At 37.2% G+C, this 23,417-nt stretch overlaps 6 protein-coding genes and 1 long non-coding RNA gene across 12 annotated transcripts; 2 read left to right on the forward strand and 5 right to left on the reverse strand.

The window, feature by feature from the left end:
• Positions 1 to 518: 518 nt before the first annotated feature.
• On the reverse strand, positions 519 to 8,605 carry LOC127255678 (uncharacterized). Of its 5 annotated transcripts, none has more exons than XR_007839699.1 (11): positions 8,473 to 8,605; positions 8,035 to 8,275; positions 7,845 to 7,936; positions 7,657 to 7,728; positions 7,446 to 7,552; positions 7,299 to 7,354; positions 6,595 to 6,769; positions 6,332 to 6,412; positions 5,932 to 6,231; positions 4,907 to 5,838; positions 519 to 1,252 (listed from the first exon to the last, which is right to left on the reverse strand). XR_007839699.1 is itself a non-coding variant. In XM_051281344.1 (10 exons), exons 2-10 carry the CDS (start codon positions 8,197 to 8,199, stop codon positions 5,009 to 5,011), a joined length of 1,878 nt encoding a protein of 625 aa, XP_051137301.1. In that variant the 5' UTR covers positions 8,200 to 8,229; positions 8,473 to 8,605; the 3' UTR covers positions 4,308 to 5,008. The 5 variants fall into 5 exon arrangements, 2 of the variants coding, with proteins under 2 accessions (XP_051137301.1, XP_051137299.1); XR_007839697.1 differs by lacking the exon at positions 519 to 1,252 and adding an exon at positions 3,887 to 4,131; XR_007839698.1 differs by lacking the exon at positions 519 to 1,252 and adding an exon at positions 4,309 to 4,561.
• A 1,217-nt stretch (positions 8,606 to 9,822) lies between these two features.
• On the reverse strand, positions 9,823 to 11,130 carry LOC127255745 (uncharacterized). The gene is made up of 3 exons (XM_051281461.1): positions 10,868 to 11,130; positions 10,587 to 10,766; positions 9,823 to 10,501 (listed from the first exon to the last, which is right to left on the reverse strand). The coding sequence occupies exons 1-3, from the start codon at positions 11,042 to 11,044 to the stop codon at positions 10,073 to 10,075; spliced, it is 786 nt and encodes a 261-aa protein (XP_051137418.1). The 5' UTR covers positions 11,045 to 11,130; the 3' UTR covers positions 9,823 to 10,072.
• A 978-nt stretch (positions 11,131 to 12,108) lies between these two features.
• On the reverse strand, positions 12,109 to 14,038 carry LOC127255448 (NDR1/HIN1-like protein 12). Its single transcript, XM_051280969.1, has 2 exons — positions 13,300 to 14,038; positions 12,109 to 13,131 (listed from the first exon to the last, which is right to left on the reverse strand). The coding sequence occupies exon 2, from the start codon at positions 12,868 to 12,870 to the stop codon at positions 12,283 to 12,285; it is 588 nt and encodes a 195-aa protein (XP_051136926.1). The 5' UTR covers positions 12,871 to 13,131; positions 13,300 to 14,038; the 3' UTR covers positions 12,109 to 12,282.
• A 142-nt stretch (positions 14,039 to 14,180) lies between these two features.
• On the reverse strand, positions 14,181 to 16,154 carry LOC127255445 (pentatricopeptide repeat-containing protein At1g77360, mitochondrial-like). The gene is made up of 2 exons (XM_051280966.1): positions 15,700 to 16,154; positions 14,181 to 15,341 (listed from the first exon to the last, which is right to left on the reverse strand). Exons 1-2 carry the CDS (start codon positions 16,152 to 16,154, stop codon positions 14,366 to 14,368), a joined length of 1,431 nt encoding a protein of 476 aa, XP_051136923.1. The 3' UTR covers positions 14,181 to 14,365.
• A 590-nt stretch (positions 16,155 to 16,744) lies between these two features.
• LOC127255447 (uncharacterized) lies at positions 16,745 to 19,124 on the forward strand. Its single transcript, XM_051280968.1, has 5 exons — positions 16,745 to 16,996; positions 17,087 to 17,164; positions 18,067 to 18,148; positions 18,478 to 18,608; positions 18,711 to 19,124. Exons 1-5 carry the CDS (start codon positions 16,745 to 16,747, stop codon positions 18,912 to 18,914), a joined length of 747 nt encoding a protein of 248 aa, XP_051136925.1. The 3' UTR covers positions 18,915 to 19,124.
• A 24-nt stretch (positions 19,125 to 19,148) lies between these two features.
• Positions 19,149 to 20,769, forward strand: LOC127255446 (protein MODIFYING WALL LIGNIN-1-like). The gene is made up of 3 exons (XM_051280967.1): positions 19,149 to 19,511; positions 19,593 to 19,798; positions 20,272 to 20,769. Exons 1-3 carry the CDS (start codon positions 19,149 to 19,151, stop codon positions 20,552 to 20,554), a joined length of 852 nt encoding a protein of 283 aa, XP_051136924.1. The 3' UTR covers positions 20,555 to 20,769.
• On the reverse strand, positions 20,319 to 23,032 carry LOC127255449 (uncharacterized). 2 transcript variants are annotated; one of them, XR_007839632.1, is made up of 5 exons: positions 22,374 to 23,032; positions 21,929 to 22,083; positions 21,359 to 21,680; positions 21,091 to 21,241; positions 20,319 to 20,452 (listed from the first exon to the last, which is right to left on the reverse strand). It is a non-coding gene; the product is annotated as an uncharacterized LOC127255449 (long non-coding RNA). The 2 variants fall into 2 exon arrangements; XR_007839631.1 differs by having other exon boundaries at positions 21,359 to 22,083.
• Positions 23,033 to 23,417: the final 385 nt, after the last annotated feature.

The following is a 23,417-nucleotide window of genomic DNA, read 5'->3' on the forward strand; positions in this document are numbered from 1 at the left end:
TAGCTTCACACACAAAAAATAAAAAAAGATACTAATACTCATGCGAAGTGTATGTAGTTCGGTAAGTCACGACAAAGGTCATCCACAAGATCAACAGATATTTTGAAATAAGTAAATAAAAGGCCCTTGATCCATCTCAACCACTACATCCAGGAACATGTCAAACGAAACGGTATGCACGCAATAATCAGGGCTACTACATCCAGCATGACATCGGCAAATCAGCATCCAAAGGAAAACGAAATTATACAAAGAGCCAGGATTTTACCATTTTCTTTCAATACCTAAGAAAGAATATCAACTTTCCATTTGTTGACAACTGACCACTGCTACTTTAAATCACCAATGCTTTTAAAACTGCCAGAAAACAACTACCTATATATCAATCATATCAAGATATAACTCTGTATAAACAAACCCTAAGATAAACTGCTCCAAAAATAAAATCGCCAACATTGTAGCATACACCGATCCCAGATTAGCCATAAGGTAAAGTGACTGAAGAATAAGGAAGCAACTAAAGATAACGACCGATGCGACATATCTATATTTCCATTTTTCAGCAGACGTAAAGGTCCTTACTAAGATACAGGCAATTAACCATGTTCCAGAAATTAATACGACGACAGCAAGTACTCGATACATTAAGCCTCTGTCAATGAGGAAAACAGGATCTATCATCCATCTATCTACCAATCCGGGTAAAGCTGAATCATATTCTGATCCAGATATATTCCACAAAGCAACAACAACAAATCAATCTCAGATTCACGCTAGGTTATTCCCGTCATCAGATCCATCAGAATCGCAAAGCTCAACCTCTTCAAAACCACAATCACTGCGGTCTCCGATTCAGTTGATGCAAGGCGGGAACCGTACTTTTGCCAAAAACAGCGACATCAAAGCAAACACCAGCACACATACTCGTGTGCATATTCGTACTACGTACGATATGAGAGTATGCTTGCTCAATTCAACGCCGTCGGCAAACCAAGTTCCCGACCTGCACCAAGCGAATTAGAGGCCGCCGCAATAACATACCGACCCAGCACTTGCAGGCGCCGGATTTCTTCCCTCCGTCGCGCACAAACCGCCATCAGATCTGACAGAGAGAGAGATAAGCAGCGTGAGAAAATGAGAGTGTGAGCTTTTGCGGCGAGACAGCCAGGCGGGTGCTATTTATAGAAGAAATGGACGCACCAGATGCAGCCACGTCAGCATCTTAGCGACGGCCGGTGCGACGTTGCAAAAGCTGGAGATAGAAAACGCGTGAGCACTTTCAGAATTACCCCTGGAACTTTTTATAATTACGTAAATACCATAAACTCTGCGATTTTTAACTCACGTGCTGTTACAGTGGAAGGCACGTGCGCATGGTACAACTACAATCAGTTTTATTTATTTATTAATTTTTTTATAAAACATATAATTGTTGATTAAAAAATTGTTATTTATCAGAGGACACTTTATTAATAGTATCAACTGTAAGTATTTATTTAAATAAAATATTTACACAATATAATTTGTAATTTCAACAAAATCAATGGTTTTTCAAAAGCCACTTTTTTTATGTTATTTTTTTATTTTGGACAAAGGCATGACAGGATTGCGTGTGTTACACGTTTCTTCAATATTTATTAGCCATTTATCAGTGAGTTGGTTTTGTTGGGTTAAATCAAAGAAAAATTCAATATAATTTTAAATATTACTCAATTGAATTAGTAAAAAAAAATCGAACTATTTATATTAAAGGTTTTTTTTTTAAAGAAATTTATTTCTCAAATTTTACTATTTTGAATTTACATATTTAAAATAAACATTTATTTTTCCATAAAACATTATGGGTGTGTTTCTTTGTGTGATTTTACTAAATTTTACTATTTTAATTTTGTTTTCTTCCAAAAATCTCAAATCAAACATCCAATTTTTATTTATTTCATTACACTAAAATTTTATTTTATATTCAAAATATCAAATCAAACATATATTTATATCAGTTCAAACAACTATTTCAATTCAAAATTTTATTATTCAAAATCAAATCAAATCAAATGAAAACTCAAAATTAAAATTTCACAAGTAAATTGATATTAAATATTATTTAAATACAAAATTAAAACTAAATCTTAAAAAGAAAACCAAAAAAAAAAAAAAAAACACACCTTTCTCGAACTTAATACGAATATTGATATCTTGTACTTTATATTATTTTTTACAATAAATAAGTAGTACAAAAAAAAAACGTTTAAAAAAAAATAAAAATAAAATAACCTCTTTTGAAAGAACACATATTTAATGAGTCCTAGAGAAAGCTCATGAGTTGCACGTGAGCTAAGATTGCAGGGCTAATAAATTTAAATTAATATACGTGTCCCTTAAATTTTTATAATATTTTCTATTATATACTCACTCGAATTTATAAGTAAATATTTATTTTTGATATAAAATTTAGATAAATAGGTAAAAATGATATAAAATAATTATGTTTTTGTTTTTAATATAAAAATAATAATTTCATAGTAAATTAGGAATATTTGTGAAAATATATATTTAATAAAATAATTACTTTATAATTTGACAATTCAAAATAAATATATATATACTTTGAATTCGTACACATAAAAACTTTTTTACCTGATTTTTAATATATATTTTATCTTTTCTCACAAAAACCAATATTTATTATAAAATATTATTTTTTATTTCTCAATACCTCACATCAAAATAAAAATTTCAAATTAAAACATTAAACAAACATGAATATTTTAAAATATGAAATTAAATTACATATTAATCATAATAATTTTATATAAAAATAAATATCACTTACATATAATAAAAATATAGGATTGTTTACTATGTTATTAATTTACCTTTCTTACTCAAATCATAAATTTTACATTTTTTTATATAAAATATTCAAACAAAATAATAGTCGTTTTTTTGTTGTTATTCAAATTTATTTTCGTTTTTATTTTTAGTAAAAAAAATACCATTTTTCTTTACAAAAAAATAAAAATTTATATTTTTACATATTTTTCTTAAAATTTATGCCCGATCAAATAAACACACAATTGGACAAGAAAAGAAAAGTGACCATAGAAAGTCCTCGGCCCCCTGGAGTTCCTAACCGAGGGAGGTGCTTTGAAGATCGGAAAGATAAGAAGCATCTGACTCATAAGCTACTAAGGCCCGAAAGCCTTGTACTAAAAAAACACCAAATACATGACCTTGAAGGCATGGGAATGGGATGGGCATAGGAATATTTAATTATAATAATTATTATAATAATAATATAAAAAGCATTTCTCAATTAGTCAAAAAAAGGACCAAACGATTTGTTGCATTACTCACCCGCTCCCTTTTCACATATTTTTTATTATTATTAGGCGGAAGAACGTGTCAGGGAACAGTACCACAAATGAAATTCCAGTATCTTCTTTAATTACTTTAAAATTATTTAAATAATTCATAATTTTTTACAAAATAGTATTATATTTAATTACTAGTTAAATGAAAATTTAAACCATAAAACACTATTAATTATTTTTAGTTTATCAATAATTAAATAATATTCCATATTATTAAACAATATAAAAGGTGTGTTACATCGCATTCAAAATATATTAAAATATTTATTTGTTGAATATCCTCCAAATCCACGAGTTCCACTTAAATAATTGTGGGAGACCTATCATGTATATTAGGAATTTTGCCAGAGAAAACATCTCAGCAAAATATATTTTAAGTCAAGATAATTTAATTGAATAAATTTATTGAAAATTGAAATGTAAATGAATATTAAAATACATATATATATGAAGCAATACTTTAAAATAATAATAATAATAAATATAAACAAAAAAAATTTATAACATAAGGTTTCCAAGTATGTAATATTGTGTTACGTAAGTTTTCTATTTAAAAATAAAAAATAAAAAAAATCTAATAAATTCAGTATAAAACGTAGAGTATTTTCTAAGGAAAATACAAAATATACGTAAACTAATTGTCACACCCATGTTAATTTTTAAGGAAATAAAATAACTTCTTGGGCTGCTTTATATGATTGAATCTTCGGCCCATTACCATTTTAGCAACAGGCCCAGGTTTACCGACCGGCTCGTGTATCTGTTAGTTCAACATACATTTTATTTAAATAATATTTTAATTTTAGTAAAACAAATCAAGTAGTTAAAAACATTTAGACTATACCACAAATGTTTGCAAAGCTATCAATTTATATAATTTTTTTTAAATGTAACTTTTTGCAATAAAAATAAAATTTAACATAATATCTCAAAAAAAAAAAAAAGGTTAAAAACAGAAGTGACTCCATATCTCTATTATCATCACAAAATTGGAAATGACTTTAAAATAATCTAACAAAATCTGAATCAGCAACTACTTGTACTGTGCAATTAATCAAGCATGTACTGAAACGTACTTTTGACAAGTAATTTGCAGTACAGCTCCCTCTTCATTTTCTTGGGAAAACAAAAAATGAAGTACGCAGGCAGGGGAGTTGAGTTGTACTCTAAATTGCACAGCACAGCACAAACTGTACGTACGTAAAAACAGATCATCAGCACCCACAAATTTTCATCATCTTCTCCAACTATAAATCAATTCACAGGTTAAGCTTCAGAGAGTGGCAACAATGGTGAGGATATCCAACAGGGGCAACATGAGAACATATTTGGGGATAAACGATAATGCCAGAATGTTTTCCCTTCAACATGTTCTCAGGTCGCCCCTGCTGGATCTTCTTCACCCACCCCCTCAACAAAGAGTTTATTTTAATCATTTTTTTAAAAAAATAAATAGAATCGATCATATATATATATATATATATATAGCATTTTGGAATCAAACAGTACAGTTCAAATATAAATGAGTAACTTACACAGAGAAGATGAGTTGCAGCTCTTGAAATGCTCCCCTTCAATGGCGTTTTGCAGCTTCCTTTGTCTGTAAACAATCGATAAAATGAGTGGTAAGATTGCTGTTATATAAGTAATCTTACAGCCGATGTAAGGGCAAGTAGCTCGTCTTCTCCGACATTCCTCCACACCCCATCGATCATCATTCGACCATTAATAGCATCTGCGTCTGCGTTGTCGTTACGATTAGGCTGCGTCGAGGAGTCTGTTTCGATCGTTTTTATTTTCTTGACAGGCGAGGTGTCCATTTCCTCGGTTCCAATCTCAGCTTCCCGTTTACAGCATCGAGCATTATCTTCGTAAAATAGAACAGTCGCGCTCTCGCTGCATTGATCGATACAGTCCAAGCCGGGGAGCCGGCCGGAGAAGCCAATAGTATCAGGCAGCATGCCAATGGGACATGGATTCCATTGTTTCGCAACAGGCCATCTGCATTTACGCCCCGGCTCCGATTGCTTCAGCTTATCTTCATTCTTCTGCTGCGACCGGAGCTTTTTCAAAATCTGGAGCTTCTCTTCAGCATCGCGTAGAGAATCTTCGTTCTGTAAAAGAAGAGCGTCGTCGCAAGATACAACAGAACTGCCTTCATCATCAGGATTCCATACATGGAGGGAAGCAAGCTTCTTGAGCTTATGTAACAGCGAGGCGTCTCCCGTCATCTGTGCAAGCGCGACAGTCGACGACAGTAAATGCTTGTTTCCGAAACGAGACAGCAAAAGGCATCTCCGGAGTAATCCGAGTAAAGTTGGCTTGGATAGAGGCTTCCCCGTCTTCGAACCCTTGGCTTCTGCAAATTCCTTTTGACGCATTTTTAGGTTGCCGATAAGATGGTCGAACAGACATGGGAGTAATTCAGTATGGCGAGATTTGGCAGCGCCGTCCGAGGGCTGGAGACCTACCGAAGAAGATTCATAACGAAAAAGACATTAATTCTCAGATGAACTATAGGGATTTATATATCAGTAAAACAGAATTGATAGAATTTTACCGGTAGTAAAATTGGTAATCTCTTCGGTCTCCAGCTTTTCAAGAACTGCCTGAGTGAGTACTAGAAGGAATTCTGGTTCTTTATTCGATAGTTTTGAGACAACTGATTTCCAATGATCAAATGCGGTTTGTTCGGTTCCATTACTGTTGACAAACACTGTGTTCTCTAATCTTTCCGACGACTTGGACCGGTGTAATGCAATCAGCAAATATTCGGTAAGAACATACACTACTTCCGGGGAAGCCAAAGCGTATAATCTATGTATATTCCTCAATGATTTGGAGAGTTGCTTCTTAAGGCCTGAAGTATAAAAGTAAGGTCAACAAGTATCATGAAATGATTCTGAGTATCATATGGAACACAGCAGAAAAAGCAAAACATGGGATTGAAAAAGACTCACTGGCAGTGCTCGAATGTGACGACTTCCCAGCAACTAGGAATAGAAACTTTCGGGCATATAAAGTTTCAGTTTGTCTAACGCCTGCCATGATGAGAGAAAAAGAAAATGAAATAAATCCTTGAAAAGAAGCAGTTAGTTTTAAGCAAAATACGTTCTCTGCCCACCAGTACGGGATTAAAGAAAGTTTTAGAGACACGAAGTTGATATCTACCGATGCAACAAAAATTGTGATTTCCATAAAATGTAACATGAATTAAACTTACGTCTGCCCTTGGCATGTGAAGAATTGGATTTATCCGCTTGCTTTGCTTTTAGACAAAGAGAAACCTCGTTAAATCCTCTCCTGATTTCTTTCCGGAGCTTGGCAGTTTGTTCAGTTTGCACAGGTATTATCCGTTCTTGAGGTTCCCAATAATATGACACCAACCATTCAAGAGCCTGCACATTCAAAAGCAACAAATCCACTCTAAGTCTCTAATAGATATTCCGAAAGAACAATGATAGCATAGAACAAAAAGTCCAGATGCAACCTAAAATATACTTAACAGTGATGTCCGCTGAAATTCTTGTAATCCGATAAAAACAAATACAAGAAATACTAAAAAAATCTCACTACCCGATCTCCTGGGCTGCCATTCCTATAAGATATTTTGGCACCATCAGATTAAAAGAATTGGTTTTGTCAAGAAAATAGAGCACCAATGGAAAAGCACATGTTTGGAGAAAGCAAGGCCAAGGAACATGATGGCATTATAATGAGATAGAAAAGATCTATCTGAGGCCCGAAACTTAATGTGGCAATAATGTATCAAAAGAAACAACATACAAGGTTGCACATATGTTTTTATCATAGACTTATAGCACTTAGAGCACTTACTACCTATTTAAAAACTCATGTCACTAGTGACGTAAATTAATATGATACTTAACCCTACAAGCCAAAGTAATATAAACCACAAATCAGTACCGTAGTTGATGCACGACGAAGCAATCGAACTGATGGGAGATCACGATGAGAACCCTCTGCAAGTATTCAGAGGCATCTTAGAGGTAATCTTATCTTTAGGATTCAAAAAAAAAAAAGTTGCATAAAAAATTAGAGGTTGAGTCTCACCATGTCGAATATCAATAAGCATTCTCGGAATCCCAATGCCATCTGCTGCTTCCCCAATTGAGATTTCATTTTTTCTACGAGTCTTCTCAATAACACCATTAACAAGCCTTTACAAAGCAAAGATGAAAATTCAGAAAGAAGGGGAAATCTCATGACAACATACATACAATACAAAAAATTGATTTGAAAGTTACAAAAAAAGAACAATCACCTCATGATTGCCATACTATATAGCATAGCCAGCATTTCCTCTGAAGTTGAACTGCTTTCATTCAAGTCATTCCTACAGTTAGTACAAGAACATAAAAATAAAGTTCCAACCGAACCAATGGTGAATTGAAACAGTGAATTCCCAAACATCGCAGACATAAGATAACAAGATAATTATCAAGAAGAAACCTGAAGAAAGGATCCTTTTGCTGAATTTCAACAAGGGAAGCAGTAACATCAATCGCCACGGGAATGCACCCTCTGCTCCTCCAGGTAACTACCTACAACGAGCCACGAAACGAGAAAGAGTTGCTATAAACGCCAAGAAATCCTAGAAATTCATAGAAATCCGCATTCAGGTTCATATTCATCCCCTTACTCGCCGCAGGGCAAAGGCAACGCGATCAGGAAAGGATGAGAACAACGACTGCCTTACGGACTTCCACTCATCCCAACCCATCCATGGCACCAACTTGAAGCTGCTCGACTTCCCCTCCAAGACTTCGTCTGATACAGCCTCCTTAAACCCTAGCAAGTACTCCATCTCCTACGTAAACTATGTCTTCTTCTACAACTAGGATTTAACATCCAATGACGTATGATTAGAGGTGTAGGAACCGCTGGAGCAGGTAGAAAAACGGTTATGGCAAACAATACAAGTCTTAAGTATTTTTAACAAAGATACATATGTGATTAAAATAAATAATTACTAACACCGAATAACTCAAACCCTAAATTCCCATAGCGAGAAGCTGAAGCAGGCATTGAAGTGTATTTAAATAAATAATTCAAACTTCAGTGTAAGGATTCAACTTACATAGAAGACGCAAAGATGACGACTCCAACCAAGCAGAATACGACGGCAGAGGCCTCGTCGCCGGCTCGTCGATGCCACCGGAAGAAACGAGTGTCGGAAGTCGCGGTTCGCGGTCGACTTGGAATTTGGTGACGGAGAGTGAAATTTTTAAAAAATTAAAAAATTTAAACCTTATTAGGATTAGGGTTTGGGCCGTTTCTGAAGGCCGATCCACATAGGCCGTATTGCTCGTTTAGGCCCAGTTTTTAGTGGATTTTTTTAAAATTTATATAGAGGTAGTATGTCAAAATATATATATATATATATAAATTAAATATTAATACAATACTCATTTTAGCTGATGGATGAAATCGTAAACAACAATTTTGGAAAAAACAGGCTCGGTTTAGACTACATTAAAATATTCTTTTATCATTCATCATCACTTCCTAGTTATTACAACTTCCATTTCTCTACTACATTAAGCCTATCAGTAGTTTTTGGACATTTTTTGAAATTTTAAAAAAAATTTAAAAGTAAAAAAAAGAAAATATTTGCTGGGGACTAGCCGAAGCTAGGGGTAGACACGGTTCGATTATTTGCAAATATGCAGGTATTTGATAATCGAATCGAATCGAATCGAACAAATACCCGAAATCGCGAACCGTATTAGAATCGAAAATTTCGGTTAACCGAAAATATTTGTAATATTTGCAAATAACTCGAATCGAACCGAAATTAAGAAAAAATATATTAAAAAAATTAAAATTCTAATTAAATCAAAAAAATTGCAAATATTTCAAATATTCGAACCGAAACCGAACAGTATATAATTATTAATATAAATTTTAAAATATAATAATATAAATACATAAATATATTCGGTTCGGTTAACTGAATCGAAAAAATATGAAAAATCGAAACCGAATCGAACCGAACAAATATCAAATATGCAGTATTTGTATTCGAACCGAATTTGCTCGATTAACCAAAAATTCGATTCGATTCAGTTCGGTTCAACGATTTGACAATACGGTTCGTTTTTTTTATATCCCTACCCGAAGCTGTTGCCCAGTCCCGAAGCTATGGCTCAAACGACAAACGATAATGTGGGTGCCCAGGCGGATGGGAATCAAATCTCAAGGGGTTGAGAATTTCCCCACTTAGTTTTCTGTTCGGCTCTGCCTCTATGGTTTAATTTATTTTTTTATATTGATATTTGAATATTAATTAATATATTTAGTATAAATTAAGAAAAAATGCGAAGTACTCTTATCAATATTTTATAATACTAATAAAATAAGATGATAAAAAAAATTATATAATATTTTTAATATTAAATACAATGAACTAGAGATAAATAAAAATAAATAAAAATGTGCGGGAAGATAAACAAAGCTAGTGCACTACATCATATCACATGCATTTCCATTACACAAAAACATGTTCAAATACTCCCCACAGTTAAAAACAGAGCTACACAAACTTCCTACATTAGAGCCATATTCTACAAAAATACTCTACTCAACTCAGATCGACTTATCCTTCCAAAAAAAACTTGATTTATAAAACACTTTGGCTCGGCTCAGCTCGGCTGGCTTGGCTCATTAAAGAAAACTAGCTAGGTACATTCTCGAACGCGTAAAGCTACAAACCAGACAATCCTCGGCAACATCGGATACGCCAAAGTTCCGACGAGAAACCAATTGAAGCTCAAGAGGACTGCGGCGTCGAGCGCAGGTTTATGCTCGAACGCCGAGAAAAATCGGACGGCGCTCATCAAAGACATTGCGACGACGGAGAAAAGCGCAGCCATGAGAGGGATGCAAGGTTCTTGAGATTGCCACATAACTGCTCCCACGCCGAGCCATAAAGTTAAACTAAAAAGGCTCCGGGAGAGAGCCTCCGCTCTATGCCTTGCCACGGCGCCATCGCCGGAGATTGTATCTCCGGCAGTGTTCCGGCGAGGCTCTTTGTCATTATCGCCGGGAAGTTGTGGCGCTGTGGAGAGGCGCTTTAATCTCTCGATTTCTTCCTTCAATTCCTCGATCTATATCGAAATTAGTAAACACCTTATAAAAACAATTGTAATGTTAATAAGGAAGTGTAATTTGAGATGCAGAAATTTGGAATACCTGTTGAAGGAGAAGCTCGATTTGGAGAATTGCCTCGTCGTGCTCGGCGTCGAGTTCGACGAGCATCATCTCCGCCGTTTTACGGCGGTGGAGAGCGCGGTCGAGCTGTTCCTTGAGATCCTTCCGGTCCCATAGGGAGGCTTCCAGCGCTTTCTTCAACCTCTGCACTTGCATCTCCATCTACAAATCATCTTAGAAATGAAAAATTAGGTTGAAATTACAGGAGAGGATTGCAATTACAGAATCTAGAAATCGAAAGTTCAAATTAGGTTAGGGATTACGAGGCGTTGGCGATGGAGTGCAGCTAGGGCACGAATGGGGAGGGAGAGGAGAGCGAGGGGCATGAGTGCGATTCTCCAGAGGACGATGAAGTGGAGGAAGAGCAAGGTTGTGGCGAAGTCGATGGCTCCATTGATGAGGCGGAAGGGGCGGAGGAGGAAATTGAGCCATTGCGCCATACTAACACCTCGCCTGCTGCTGCTGCATCTATGAAATTGCTATGCTCTGTAGAAAGTGAAGTAAGCATTGTGTATGTATATATGTGTGTGTATATATATTAGGGTTATTTATTAGGGTTGAAGGGCGGCGACACGTCGGCGGTGCGGGGTGCTGACACGTTTGCTGACAGTGACAGTGCAACCGTGGGGAGAATGGAAAATGAGTGAAGTGGAGGAGTTGGAGGATAGTTTCTAGTTAGAGATGAGATGATGAGAATGAGATGAGGATCAAAAATAATAATAATAATAATAATAATAATAATAGTAATAATAATATACTCCCTCGTCTCACACACTGTGTCTTGCTGTATAGTAGATACTATTTTAGAAGGAATATAATTAATTTAATTAAAATTAAAAAAAATAAATTAAAAAAATTTAAATAAAATTAAAATATATAATTATTTTTTCATGAAATGTGGGACAAACGTAAACATAATAAGTAGGACGGATGGAGTATTTATTATTTTTTTTTGATCTTTCAATGTGTGCCTATACGTAATACGATGAGCAGAGTGAAAACACGAGAAAGCAACAATTTTTGGGCCGCCGCGGAGTCGAGGGGTAGGGTAATTAAATTAAGTAATACTCATTCTATCCTAATTCAAATGTATTACTTAAAAATATTTATTTTTAATAATAATAAAAATAAATATTTTTATTTAATTTTTATTGTACTTTCAAAATAAAAATATTAAAATTAAATATAAATATATACATATATAAATATATATATTTTGGTAAGAATACTGTATCTAGTCAAACCCACAACCTCGACCGATGCGCTTTTATCATCTTCCATTTTCCAATGCCGCCACAGACAACTTATTATAAGATTGTATTGTATAAGCATATGTTTCATATTTAAAATCAAGCATTATATTAACATAATTTCATTACCACTATCTATTTTTAATTCTTCTGCAACATATTATTGAATAATCTCATTCAAAGCCGTAACCACAACCCTTAAACATCACTTTCTTTTTCTACCTTTTTTCCCCCCAATTTCCTCTTGCTTTGGCTGGCTTGGTTATAGGCGTTTTATTCAAAATCTGTTAAAAAAGGGTACTACTTTTAAACTACAGATTTTGAGGCAATTAGGATTGCCCCAAGATCTCCCAAAAATAGATTAAAAAAAAAAATAAATTTTGACGAAACCAGAGGAGATTAAAGCAGCAGCAGCAGCAGCAGCAGCCTTATTTGGCCCTGGAGCTACAATTTGGGTACACAGCAGACCCATCAAGGGGCAGCTGCAGCCGGCAATTAACCCGAACCACGAACTTAAATGAGTGGACAAACCCGAATTGCCATCGAGTCCGAGAGGTCCCGGTGAGGTCGAAATTCATCACACCCCGTCTCATCGACAGGCTCACAACATCAGCCTCTTCGGGGGATAACGGTATGGCGCCGGACTGAGGCATGTAGCTCAGCTCCAAGGACTTGTTCGGGGCAAGGTTGAACGTGCCCGCGTGCAAGTAGGCGATCTTCTGGCCGCCGCCGAGGCTGAGGGAGAACCTCGTGTTGTAAAAAGTTGCACGGGCCCTGGTGTTGTCGTTCTCAGCCTTGATCACGACGGTGACCTGCAATGTGAGCAAGCTGGACTGGTCAAAGTATATGGTGTCGAGCTGGGCGGTGGCGACGCTGATGTCCGGGATCTTGGGCTTGATGGTGAGGTAGCCGACGAAGAGGACAATGCCGGAGATGATCACCACCACGGCGATGATGGCGCAGAGGATGCCAGCACACCAGATGAAGGCGTTGGTGTGGTTATGTGGCTTTGGCATTGGAATGGTGGGGTTGAGGGGGTAGGCATTAGGAACACAGCAAGTTCCAATTTAGGGGTGGTTTTTGGTGAGAGAAATATAAGGGGGGGAGGAGAGAGGGGGGTGCGGGGGTGTTGAAGGGTTCTTGGGTGTAATGGGTGGGGAAGGTTTTGGTATATCTACCTTTCCTAGGAATAAAGCCATCTTCTGTCTATATTCTTGATGTCTTCCTTAACTTTGGTGACTGTCACTTGAAGTTTCTCTGGGGCTTTTAAATTTCACCTGCAGAAAGATCTATTAATTCTGTAACCGGTAAATAATCACTAATCAATGTACGCGTGCCTGCACAAAATCACAGCGTATATATATGCGTATGTATATGTATATATACAGAAGTGATCGAGCATAAAAGTATAATTGAAACTGAGCAGTAACTGCAGCACAACTTACAACATTGATCAGGATGCTCATTCTCCATCTAAGCTGCGACTGCAGAGCCTGAAATCATCTGATGACGACTATTGAAATGAATGCACGGTTTCATAATACTAGTTTAATAGGAACTCCTTGTATATGAAAGGATGAATCTGTGAAATGAAAATGAACAATGCATTATTCAGTATCAAAGAGAAACCCTGCAGAAATATACGACATGTTCTGATTTGATTGTGTATTTGAGTAAATGAAGCAAACATCAATGCGTAGTAATAAAACAGCAAGGCGTATGGTAAGTGATAGATAACTCACGGACATGGAATAAAGTGGGGTGCTACTTAATCTGGCCAACATTGTTTCTCAGGTTTCCGCTAGCCGGGTTGCAGATATTGAGATAAAACAAAACAAATAAGTGCAACAGCAGAGCTAACTTAAGCTAAACTTTGCTTAAGAATCTCCACCAGCAAACTATAAATTTATTTAGCCAGCCATAAATAAGCAAGATACCCGTTTAAAAAGTATGAATTCATTCCAGCCAAAAAAAACCAATTAACTCACAGATGCGACCGTTCACTTGGATCTGCCATCAGCCGTTGTTGATCACATCGCAAAATATACAGGTGGTGCCTCACTTCCAACTATGAGCTAGAGAGAGAGAACAACAATAGTAAAGCAAAATTAAACATTAGAACATCAAAAGTGTAGAATTCTATTTTTGGCTAACCAATTGGCACTTCAGTTAAACTACTTGCTTTTACTCTTGATGGCACTACATCCTCCCCCACAATGTATAAATAAAAAAATTATCAACCACCTACCTTCAGAACCAAAACATAAAAGGAAAGAACAAACATGATAAAGATGGATGCTAGAAAAATAATAATAATGAAAAGAAAAAAACACAGAAAAACCAGAATAAAAGAGGAAAAGAAGTACACTGAAAAAGAAAATTACTCAGTGCTCGTCAAATAGAAGAGAGCAAAATATTCATTGCTCAAAGACAGAAAAACATAATCTATTCAGAGCTTTTTCTGATCATAAAGGCAATATCAAGCATTATGGAGCTATAGAGAAAAGGTGACTAAGTCTTAAGATATGCAGATTTCCACTTGCTCGAAATGTGGTCATAAGTTTCACGTCCACTTCTTCCCTCCTTCAAGAAAGCATTCCTCACCTTAGTCATTGTTGATTCACATATTATGATTCCTTCATCAATCATCTTCTCGGCAAACCTTCTTAAATCTGTCAGTCTTACTAAATTACATAATCCAAGAAGCACAGCATTAGCGCTATCGTCACGGGGAGATATATTGTTTTTAGACATATATTTCCACATCTCAACTGCCATCTCTGGATCATCTCCACTAAACATCATCTTGATGGCATCAGTGAAATTTTGTGGGGTAGGTGGCCACTCATTCTTGATCATCTCATTGTAGAACATTACCACTTCACGGACCTTCTTATTTCTGATTAAGCACTCAAAAATCATATTATATGTCAAGGAGTCGGGAAAAGCACCATCGTATGCCATGCTATCAAGGAGGCGAAAGGCACCGTCAATATCATTATTTCTGGTTAGCAAACCAATCATGGTATTGTAAATCATCAGATTAGGCAATACCCCGCCACCCGTCATTACATCCCACATTGCAACTGCATGAGCCAAATCATTCTGCTTCACAAAAATATCTAGTGCATTGGAGAAGAATCTCAAACCTGGCAAGCATTTCTTCCCCTTCATAATGTGCAAGAACTTGATTGCTTCATCGGCATTTGATCCGCGCACAAGCGTATTCAAAAATGCATCATAAGCAAACATATATTGCGGGCTCCAACCCACACAAATCACCATCTCCTCAAAAGTACATTTTGCTTTGGCCACATTTCCCTCCTTTTCCCACCCTTCCAACAAGATTGCAAATGAGTCCGCATCTGGAGGTATTTTTGCTTTTATTCTCTCAAAGAACTCGAGTGCTTTCACTGTTTGGTTTTCTTCTCTACACATGGCACTCAATAGAGAATTTACTGCAACGGTATCAGGTTGGACATCATACCTGCACACTAAATCACCTGAACGCTCAATGAAGTATCAAAAAATGGAAGAAATAACAGATCAAATCATTACAAGATAAAGCATTAATACAGAGCAGCTCTAACTGATGGTGGTGAAACTACAAGATCCTAACTTCTCTACTGAATGGCTCAACTTGTTACCATAAACAACAAAATATAGACTGTGTTTACTCGTGTTACGTTTCCATTTCCTTATGTTAATATTTTCCACCAAAAAAGGCATAGAGTGCTCAAAAATAACAAAATCCAAATAATAGCAAACAAATGTTCACTGATGCAAACAAATAGCCAAAGTAATATTCTGAATTGAAGTAGAAAAATACAAAACGGAGTTCATACCCTTCCATGACTTCAAAAGTCATAACCGCCTCATCAAACCGCCCTGTGACGCAGTAATTCTCGAAGACGGAAACGAAAGTCGTCAAGGAGAGCAGGCCCTCCTTCTTCATAGAATGAATTGCCTCCCACATAGGTTCAAAAAGCTGATTCTTCCCGAGTAAATCCACCATCAGATTCCACGAATATCCTGTGTGCTGCAGTGCTAGCCCCGACCACCGGAAGAACTTGGCGGCAGTCGACGGATTGTTGTACGACAATTTCAGGACTCGCGGGATAATCTCAGGCGTCAACTGAATTTGGGCAGCGGCTAGACGAGCCTCGACTTCGTGAACCGGAGTGGTGGCAAGAATCTCGCAGATGATTCGAGCTTGAGGGGGGAGGTCCGAGGCGGTGTGATAGGTCGGGAAGCGAGGTGCGGCTACTGGAGTAAAGGGCCTCGATTTCTCTGCCGCCATTACAGAGTTCAATCCGTGCTTTTTCCTTTCAAGCCCTCGTCAGCGGAAATTCAGCGTCCACCCATCAATTTGGGTTTCCACCCGAGCAGAAGATTTCGATTTTTCGCTGCCCCGGAGGAGCTTTCACGGTTCACCCCTGATCCTGGCGATTCTTGAAATCTTGGTATACAAAATTGGGCCAAGAGTGAAAGTCGAAGGACAATCGGACGACAACCCGGATCCGAATACCCACGACCCTAATAGTTTCTACCTTTCCAATTTGTATTGCCTTTCTACTCATAGACACGTGACATGTGATATTTACACCGTATTTTCACGGTTATTTCCTTTCTGATAAACACTTCCATGGCTGCACGGTAATATCTCATCACTTACGTGGGTTGCCTGGAGCCGTTGCGGGACAACTGCGGGAAAGCGACAATCTTGAATCAAAGATTGGGATCAACGTGGCCAAGGGAATATCCTTCGATTTTGTCTGTGGCTGAAGCGCTTTCACTCAAATTTCCAACTATGTATCTCTCATCTTGTTTATTAAAACCTCGCTTTTCTAGATCGTTTAACCAAACCTCTGCGCGTTGGTTCACATCGCCATGAACCCCACCAAAACCTTCCCCAGAATCCCGACGCCCGTATTTTGCGTCAAGGCGAGGGAATTGTCTCCAAATATCAAATCATGCAATTTCCGCGCAAAGATTCCTCTTTTCTTCCACGCCAAAGCCAGGCACGCTGCTCGACCAGGAGTCGCTGATTCAGTACCTGCAGTGGCATCAGATGTTAGTTCCGGCGTGTCGCGTTATCCAGAACAAGATAAATTGGAGAAAGTAGAAGAGAATATAGAGAAGGTGATGATTTGGGTAACATAAAGCGCCTGAAGCTAGTAACATTAATTATGGATTCTGTAACTGTAGCATTCTTGTGTTCTTTTGGCGTAGGTCATCTATGGATGCAGGTTCTTTGCCATTCTTGGAGTTTGGGGGTCGTTGATTGGATCTTTCCTCTGCTTCTTCAAGGTGAATACATTCATTGATTTGCTTTGAAGGAGAATAAGTCCTTCATAGTGTTTTGCTTTCAGTATGGTAACATTATGGACATTGAAGCACAATTATATTACCCTTTTTTATCCTCGTAGAGTTCCATGCTTCTCTTCCACATTGTTGTGTGCTCACTACTTGAACATATCACTTAGCTGTAGGAAACCTGAGCACTCTGCAGACAACATAAAACAATACAATCACTAGAAAGTAGCAATTTTTCATCAGGTCTTATCTTACTCTAACAGTAACTGACACTGCAAGATCAATATGCTATATGGATACTTAATGTAGGGAACTTGATGTAGTCTTGATCCCAAACACTAAAAATTGGGGTCGACTGCCCAATCTAGATAAGTTTATGAGAATTCTTGACCATAATCATAGTTGCTTCAGCATTAGCTTCTGGAAGCACACTTATTCATAACTTGAGCTCAACTTGCAATAGTGATCAAGCTATTCATGACCTCAAATATAGCACTTTGTGACTAAAATCTTAGTTAAATTTACCATTTGCTTTTACTATTTGGATGTAACACTTAACACTGTGAAGAAATTCTATGGAGATCCCTTTAGCATTTTGAGATCAAGATTCAAGTAAGTATTCCTTTGCAGCATATAGCCATTTTGTGCACATGCCGACTGCATGTGTAGGCAGTTCTATAAATATCGGGAACAATAACTTCATGAATGGCATTCAGTAATCTCATCGCCCCACAGTCCTGTGAAAGTAAGTTTAGTTCTTTTACTAGGGGATGCATTATTATTGATGCATGCCTTGCCTATTTTATGATTTCATTGCCTATACCTTTTATTTTGGGCTTATTCGAATGTTGAATAGAGTTGTGCAGATATCTAACAATGGATTCCGTCATATGTAGGGCTGTGTCTACGTTGTAACTTCATTTCATGATTATTTCATAGATCGAGGGAAAGTGATTACTTCACTAGTCGAGGCCACTGGTACGTGCTGTGCTTATTATCTATCCCAACTGTCAGAAATTGCCATGAATATGTAAAAAGCCAGAAATGAGATACACACTCTTCCTATAGTTATAGCATCTTAAAAGGGCCTCAATTGATCCTTAAGTACTATAATTCTATACATGATTTTTTATGAAATGTTCAACTCAAATAATATATCTGTGGTCCTCATGCTACTCTGCTTAGTATGTTCAAGAGTAAACTGCAGAAAATATAGTTTAGTTGGGTCTTTTAAGGAAACAATTATCACATGTTGGCATGCACTGACAAACCTTTTAGCTGATCCTAACTTACGTTAATTGACATAGATGTGTACCTGCTTGGGACTGTGATGTTGGTCTTTGGGATGGGCCTTTATGAGCTCTTTATCAGCAATCTCGACAAGGCAAAATCCATGTCTGATGGGAGGTCAAATTTGTTTGGTTTGTTTACCCTCAAGGTCTGACTTATTTGCCATTCCAAATATATGTTCTTCTAACTCAGGTTACCTACGCATCCATGTTGTTACTAATCTGATGTCTTGGGTTTGCAATCTAATTAGGAACGACCTCGATGGCTGGAAATCAAAACAGTGAACGAGCTCAAAACCAAGCTTGGCCATGTCATAGTGATGCTTCTCCTCATTGGATTGTTCGACAAGAGCAAGAAAGCAGCCATAAATAACCCGCTGGACCTCCTCTGCTTCTCTGCATCAGTGCTCCTCTCCTCCGGCTGCCTCTTCTTGCTGTCTAAGCTACAAGAATGAACACAACATCAATGTCTTCTGCCATCAGTTTACCTCCGCAGTGCAGCATTTCTGAAGGATTATAGCCCAGTTGATAGATCCTTTTCTGTATATCAAACCATGTAGCCTGATAAGTTGGAAAGAGTGTTCCGAGATGACTTAAGAGCCTTTCTGCATCTGTAATGGGTCATGAAAAGTAAATATAATAATATCTCCTTACAGTTGTCCCAACCACTCCATTGATACAGTCTGGAGATGTTCCGTCCCCACATGGTATTCACCAAGAAAGATGATATAAACTTCAGAATTGTGACTCTTCTCCAAATTCCACTGGTGTCTACACTGGGATATTTCTTCAAAACGAGAAGCCCAAATAAAGCAACAGTTTCAAATGCAGTGTTCTTCCCTTTGAGTAAACTCCAAGCCGCCTTCCTTTCTACATTCCTTTCGCCGCCTCTAATTATTCCACTTCCTTTTCCATTGCAAGCAATCAGATCAGATGCCATCTACATGGAAAGAAGAAGCCAATACGGTTATGCTCTGTTCTTCGCAGCCATCACCACCTCCGCCATCCTCTCCTCCGCCTTCTGCGTCGCCTCAGAATTCAAGAAATCGAAGGTAGGTTTAACAATCTAATTCGCACCATAATTCAACAGGTTCCGCCGAATCTCAGGTTCTGCTCGTGCTCTTCTCTTTCAGAAAAATGATCTCAAATTCGATGGAAAGCTGTGTTACTTGCCCGGAAGCCATGCCTTTGAATTAGGAATCGCTGCCTTAATCTGCCTCTCGATCAGCCAAGTAATCGGAAGTTCATTCATCTGCGGACGTTTCCGATCAAGAGCGCGCGGCCGCCGTTGTAGGGTCGTCAATTCTACAGTTCCATGCGGTTTGGCCGTTCTGTCGTGGTCAGTGATTTTTATATTCTATAGAAAACATTATTCTATTCTCCCAAAACAAATATTGGCATATTAAATCAAATAAAATAAAACATCACATGGACAGACAGCTAAGTACCATTTGAATTAAATAGCAAAAGCAATCGATAATGCCATGCTAGCAACTTGAGTTTATTTGAATCATCCTAGGTTTATCTTCATCAAAAAACATGGTAAAAAAAAATCAATACTTTATATGAATTTTAGTAATAAATTTATATTTCAACATCAAATTTGATGGGAGCAAAGAAAAGTAAATGATATCACAGGGTCAAAAACAATCGACAATGCCATGCTAGCAACTTGAATTTATTTGAATCATTCTAGGTTCATTTGCATCTAAAATCACGGTAAAAATCAATGCTGTATATGAATTTTAGTAATAAATTTAATTTTTCAACATCAAATTTGATGGGAGCAAAGAAAAATAAATGATGTCACAGGATCACCTTCGCAGTCGCCACAGTCTTAATAAGCTGCGCCACCAGCATGAGCCGAAGCCAAGCTTACGGAGAAGGATGGCTAGACGGCGAGTGCTACCTGGTTAAAGATGGAGTCTACATTGGCTCCGCGGTGCTTTCTTTGCTAGCTATGTTCTCAACTGTTGGCTCTGCCGTCATTGTGCTAAGGAAAAGGAAAGCCGAAGATCAGAAAAAGGTCAACAATAATAACAATAAAAATTCAGATACCGGCGTGGAAGAACATGTAATGAGAGAGAGATTATAGTATATAAATGAGTCTCTCCCAACATTCATATACTTCTGATATGGCAATAGATACAAGTGTATAATAGCTTTACAGCATTAAGTGTGATGTAACTGATGTTTCCCCAAAAAGCTTAAGCTATTAGGGATTAATATCATTTATTTATTTATCGGGAGTCAACCAATACCATCAAAATGATATAAGAATTTATGTATCAATAAAAATTGGCCATTTCTCTAAGGGTGTGATTATCTCATGTGTAGAATAATACCGACTAAAAATAGTAAAAAGATTTGCTGCCTGATTAGTGAACACCATGAAACTGGTCATTATATATAGAAAATTACTTTATTATTATATAAGCAAAATAAATGGAAAAAACAAAAAAGGATGATACTTATGCTGCCTGGACACATCGATTCATATGAACCTGCCCATAAATCCCATAAATCATTGCTCGGGCGATTCCTAAAAGATCCAGCAATGGCTGATAAGCTATCCTTTCAGGTTCAGCTTTATAAAGCATATATGTGTATATATATATATATATATAGAACCTGTGACAACTATGTGTCTCTGGCGATGACTCCCACAGCCTCTATGATAGTTATACTGCCATCCCGAAGTGTATTGTCCATGATACTCACGCTGTTCAGCTCTGTGCCTGCCAAAACCTGATTGAGTTCTTCGTTGAACATCGCCAAATGTCTGAGTTTGTGCATGAAAGAAAGGGAAACTGTCTTTTTACGTCAAGGAAAGATTCATGGAATGAAATAGTTTGTCACCCAAAAAACAGAAACGTTTCTTTGTGGAGTACCAACAAACCTTATGGTTCAATTTCTGTCTCTTGGAAGATCAATTCTTACCGCTCTTAGCTCCACGGGTGATGGAATTTCGAGATGTGGTGTCAAAGAAGTCATCTTTGTTATAGGAAGGCTGCAGGCAGAGGAAAATGTTAGATCAAAATATGGAAATGCATTCTGTAAGTCAGGAGCATCTCAGGGGCACGGCTATATGTGCTAATTTGGTGTACGCCCTCCACTTTATCTCTGTAACTTTCTTTCCCAAAATCTTCCCAAATCTTGTGTTTATAGAACTTCTTGTTCATTGCTTGGAAGTCAAATTCTTAAGTAAACTTCGAAGGAAGCTGCAAGGAAATGTTCAGTAAGAAACTAATGCTACAGTAAGAACTTTCATTGCTACCACTTGAATTTCAGTGGGCATTTTAAGAAGATAAAAGAATAACTCCCGCCGATAAATTTACAATAAAACTAATAGAGAACAATACTCAAAAACAGTACAGGAATCCATTTTTATAGCAAATGTCCAATAATTGTCATAACTGAACTTCTGTGTTAATCTTGGATACCGATTCAGAGTATCATTCCAAGATACCTGACTGCATGCTCCACTTTCCTGTATACCCTCCACCTTATTGTGCCGGTATGCTTTCCCAAGATCCCCCCAAACCTCATCCTTCTTAGATTTACCACGCATTGCTTCCTTATCAAACTCATCATTAAAGTGGGATAGGCATTGACTCTGCAAATCTAGTTAGAAAACAAAGCAGATTGCTCAATGATCAAACAAAAATATGCAACAAGCAGAACAAAACATCTACGGATCCAAGCTTGCAAATCCCATCAAATCATGAGCCTAGACAAGAGTTTGGGATTTGATATCCAACACTGAAATTAGAATAATCTAAAGTCAGTTTGGTTGCAGAGGCAGGAGCTTAGTCCATGGAATAGGATTAACAAATAACATTAGACAATCCGTAATTCATCTGATCTAAACAAAAGGAACAATAATATTAAAGAAATAAATCAAGCACATTAACCTTTTGTGAACTTGGTGGCAGAGGCAAATGATTCAGTTGAAATGCAGGGGAAGCTGAAGATGAGATATTCAACGATGTTGAACATAAACCAGCCACATCCATTTGAGCAGGGTACATATTTCTTGCTGAAGAATGTTCAGATAAGTTGGTTTCTGCCAAGTTCAGTGTCTGCAATGCTTGCTGTTCCCTTACTAAGGATTCTGATATTGGAGCAGGAACGCATGATGTTGAATATGGTAGGGACTGCACCGGAACTGATGATGCAGGATGAAAAAATGCTTGATTAGCAACTTGATCTTCTAGATTAATCAAGCTTGGGTGGTTTACTGAAAAAGGCATAGTCAATAGATTAGACTTTGTTAATGCCGAACGATGAAAGGAAGAGATGGTTGTAGCTTTTCCCTCATCATCATTTGAGGAGTAGGATTCAGCAAGGGATATGACCCTGTAGCTAATGGTGAAGAGTGCTGATTAACACCGGTAAACCTGCCTGGGGTTTCACTATAACCCTGCCACATTGTCGGGCCTTTTGGCATGCCATGGGTTGATGAAACAGTATGCTCTTATAACGAAGAACTCGGCACTCCCAGCTCTCTCTCAAAATGGTGTGCAGGAATTGTGCTTGGGTAGGATCCTGGATTCAGTGCAGAATATTCCCTGCACACATTTAATTTAGTTGATGAATCGCCTGCAACTGGGAAAGACTTTATTGGACTCGAAGACTCCATATGGTTGTTGGACTGAAAAATAAAAAATTATATACATATTATATCGTTTTCAGGGAATACTAATGATCACAATCTTGATGACCACTTGAATAATAGCAGGATCCTGAAAGTGTAGCATTAACAAAAAAAAAAAAAAAAGAAAAAAGCGCACGAAACTGAAGATTTCACTATGGTTAATCGATAAATAGGGTAGTGAGTAACAGGTAGAGTGCAGTCACAAAATAATAAACAGGCCGACAACGTTGTCTCTAATGTAACAAAATGAGCAGATGACATGATGTTTAGCAATTATCAACTCATGTAATCTATGAAACAC

This window comes from Andrographis paniculata, unplaced genomic scaffold (assembly GCF_009805555.1).
Source record: "Andrographis paniculata isolate CXL003 unplaced genomic scaffold, ASM980555v1 Contig54END, whole genome shotgun sequence".
In the NCBI taxonomy this organism is placed as follows: domain Eukaryota; kingdom Viridiplantae; phylum Streptophyta; class Magnoliopsida; order Lamiales; family Acanthaceae; genus Andrographis; species Andrographis paniculata.

Coding starts and splice junctions, on each gene's coding strand:
- LOC127255445 (XM_051280966.1), bottom strand. CDS start 16,154: ATGGCGGCAGAGAAATCGAGGCCCTTTACTCCAGTAGCCGCACCTCGC. Junction 15,342..15,699: donor ACTTTTGAAGTCATGGAAGG/GTATGAACTCCG, acceptor TTTAGTGTGCAG/GTATGATGTCCAACCTGATA.
- LOC127255447 (XM_051280968.1), top strand. CDS start 16,745: ATGAACCCCACCAAAACCTTCCCCAGAATCCCGACGCCCGTATTTTGC. Junction 17,165..18,066: donor CTTTCCTCTGCTTCTTCAAG/GTGAATACATTC, acceptor CGTCATATGTAG/GGCTGTGTCTACGTTGTAAC. Junction 18,609..18,710: donor TTGGTTTGTTTACCCTCAAG/GTCTGACTTATT, acceptor CAATCTAATTAG/GAACGACCTCGATGGCTGGA.
- LOC127255448 (XM_051280969.1), bottom strand. CDS start 12,870: ATGCCAAAGCCACATAACCACACCAACGCCTTCATCTGGTGTGCTGGC.
- LOC127255745 (XM_051281461.1), bottom strand. CDS start 11,044: ATGGCGCAATGGCTCAATTTCCTCCTCCGCCCCTTCCGCCTCATCAAT. Junction 10,767..10,867: donor CACTCCATCGCCAACGCCTC/GTAATCCCTAAC, acceptor GATGATTTGTAG/ATGGAGATGCAAGTGCAGAG. Junction 10,502..10,586: donor TCGAGCTTCTCCTTCAACAG/GTATTCCAAATT, acceptor ATTTCGATATAG/ATCGAGGAATTGAAGGAAGA.
- LOC127255678 (XM_051281344.1), bottom strand. CDS start 8,199: ATGGAGTACTTGCTAGGGTTTAAGGAGGCTGTATCAGACGAAGTCTTG. Junction 7,355..7,445: donor GCTTATTGATATTCGACATG/GTGAGACTCAAC, acceptor GAATACTTGCAG/AGGGTTCTCATCGTGATCTC. Junction 6,770..7,298: donor TTCGTCGTGCATCAACTACG/GTACTGATTTGT, acceptor TTGAATGTGCAG/GCTCTTGAATGGTTGGTGTC.
- LOC127255446 (XM_051280967.1), top strand. CDS start 19,149: ATGTTCCGTCCCCACATGGTATTCACCAAGAAAGATGATATAAACTTC. Junction 19,512..19,592: donor CAGAATTCAAGAAATCGAAG/GTAGGTTTAACA, acceptor CTTCTCTTTCAG/AAAAATGATCTCAAATTCGA. Junction 19,799..20,271: donor GGTTTGGCCGTTCTGTCGTG/GTCAGTGATTTT, acceptor ATGATGTCACAG/GATCACCTTCGCAGTCGCCA.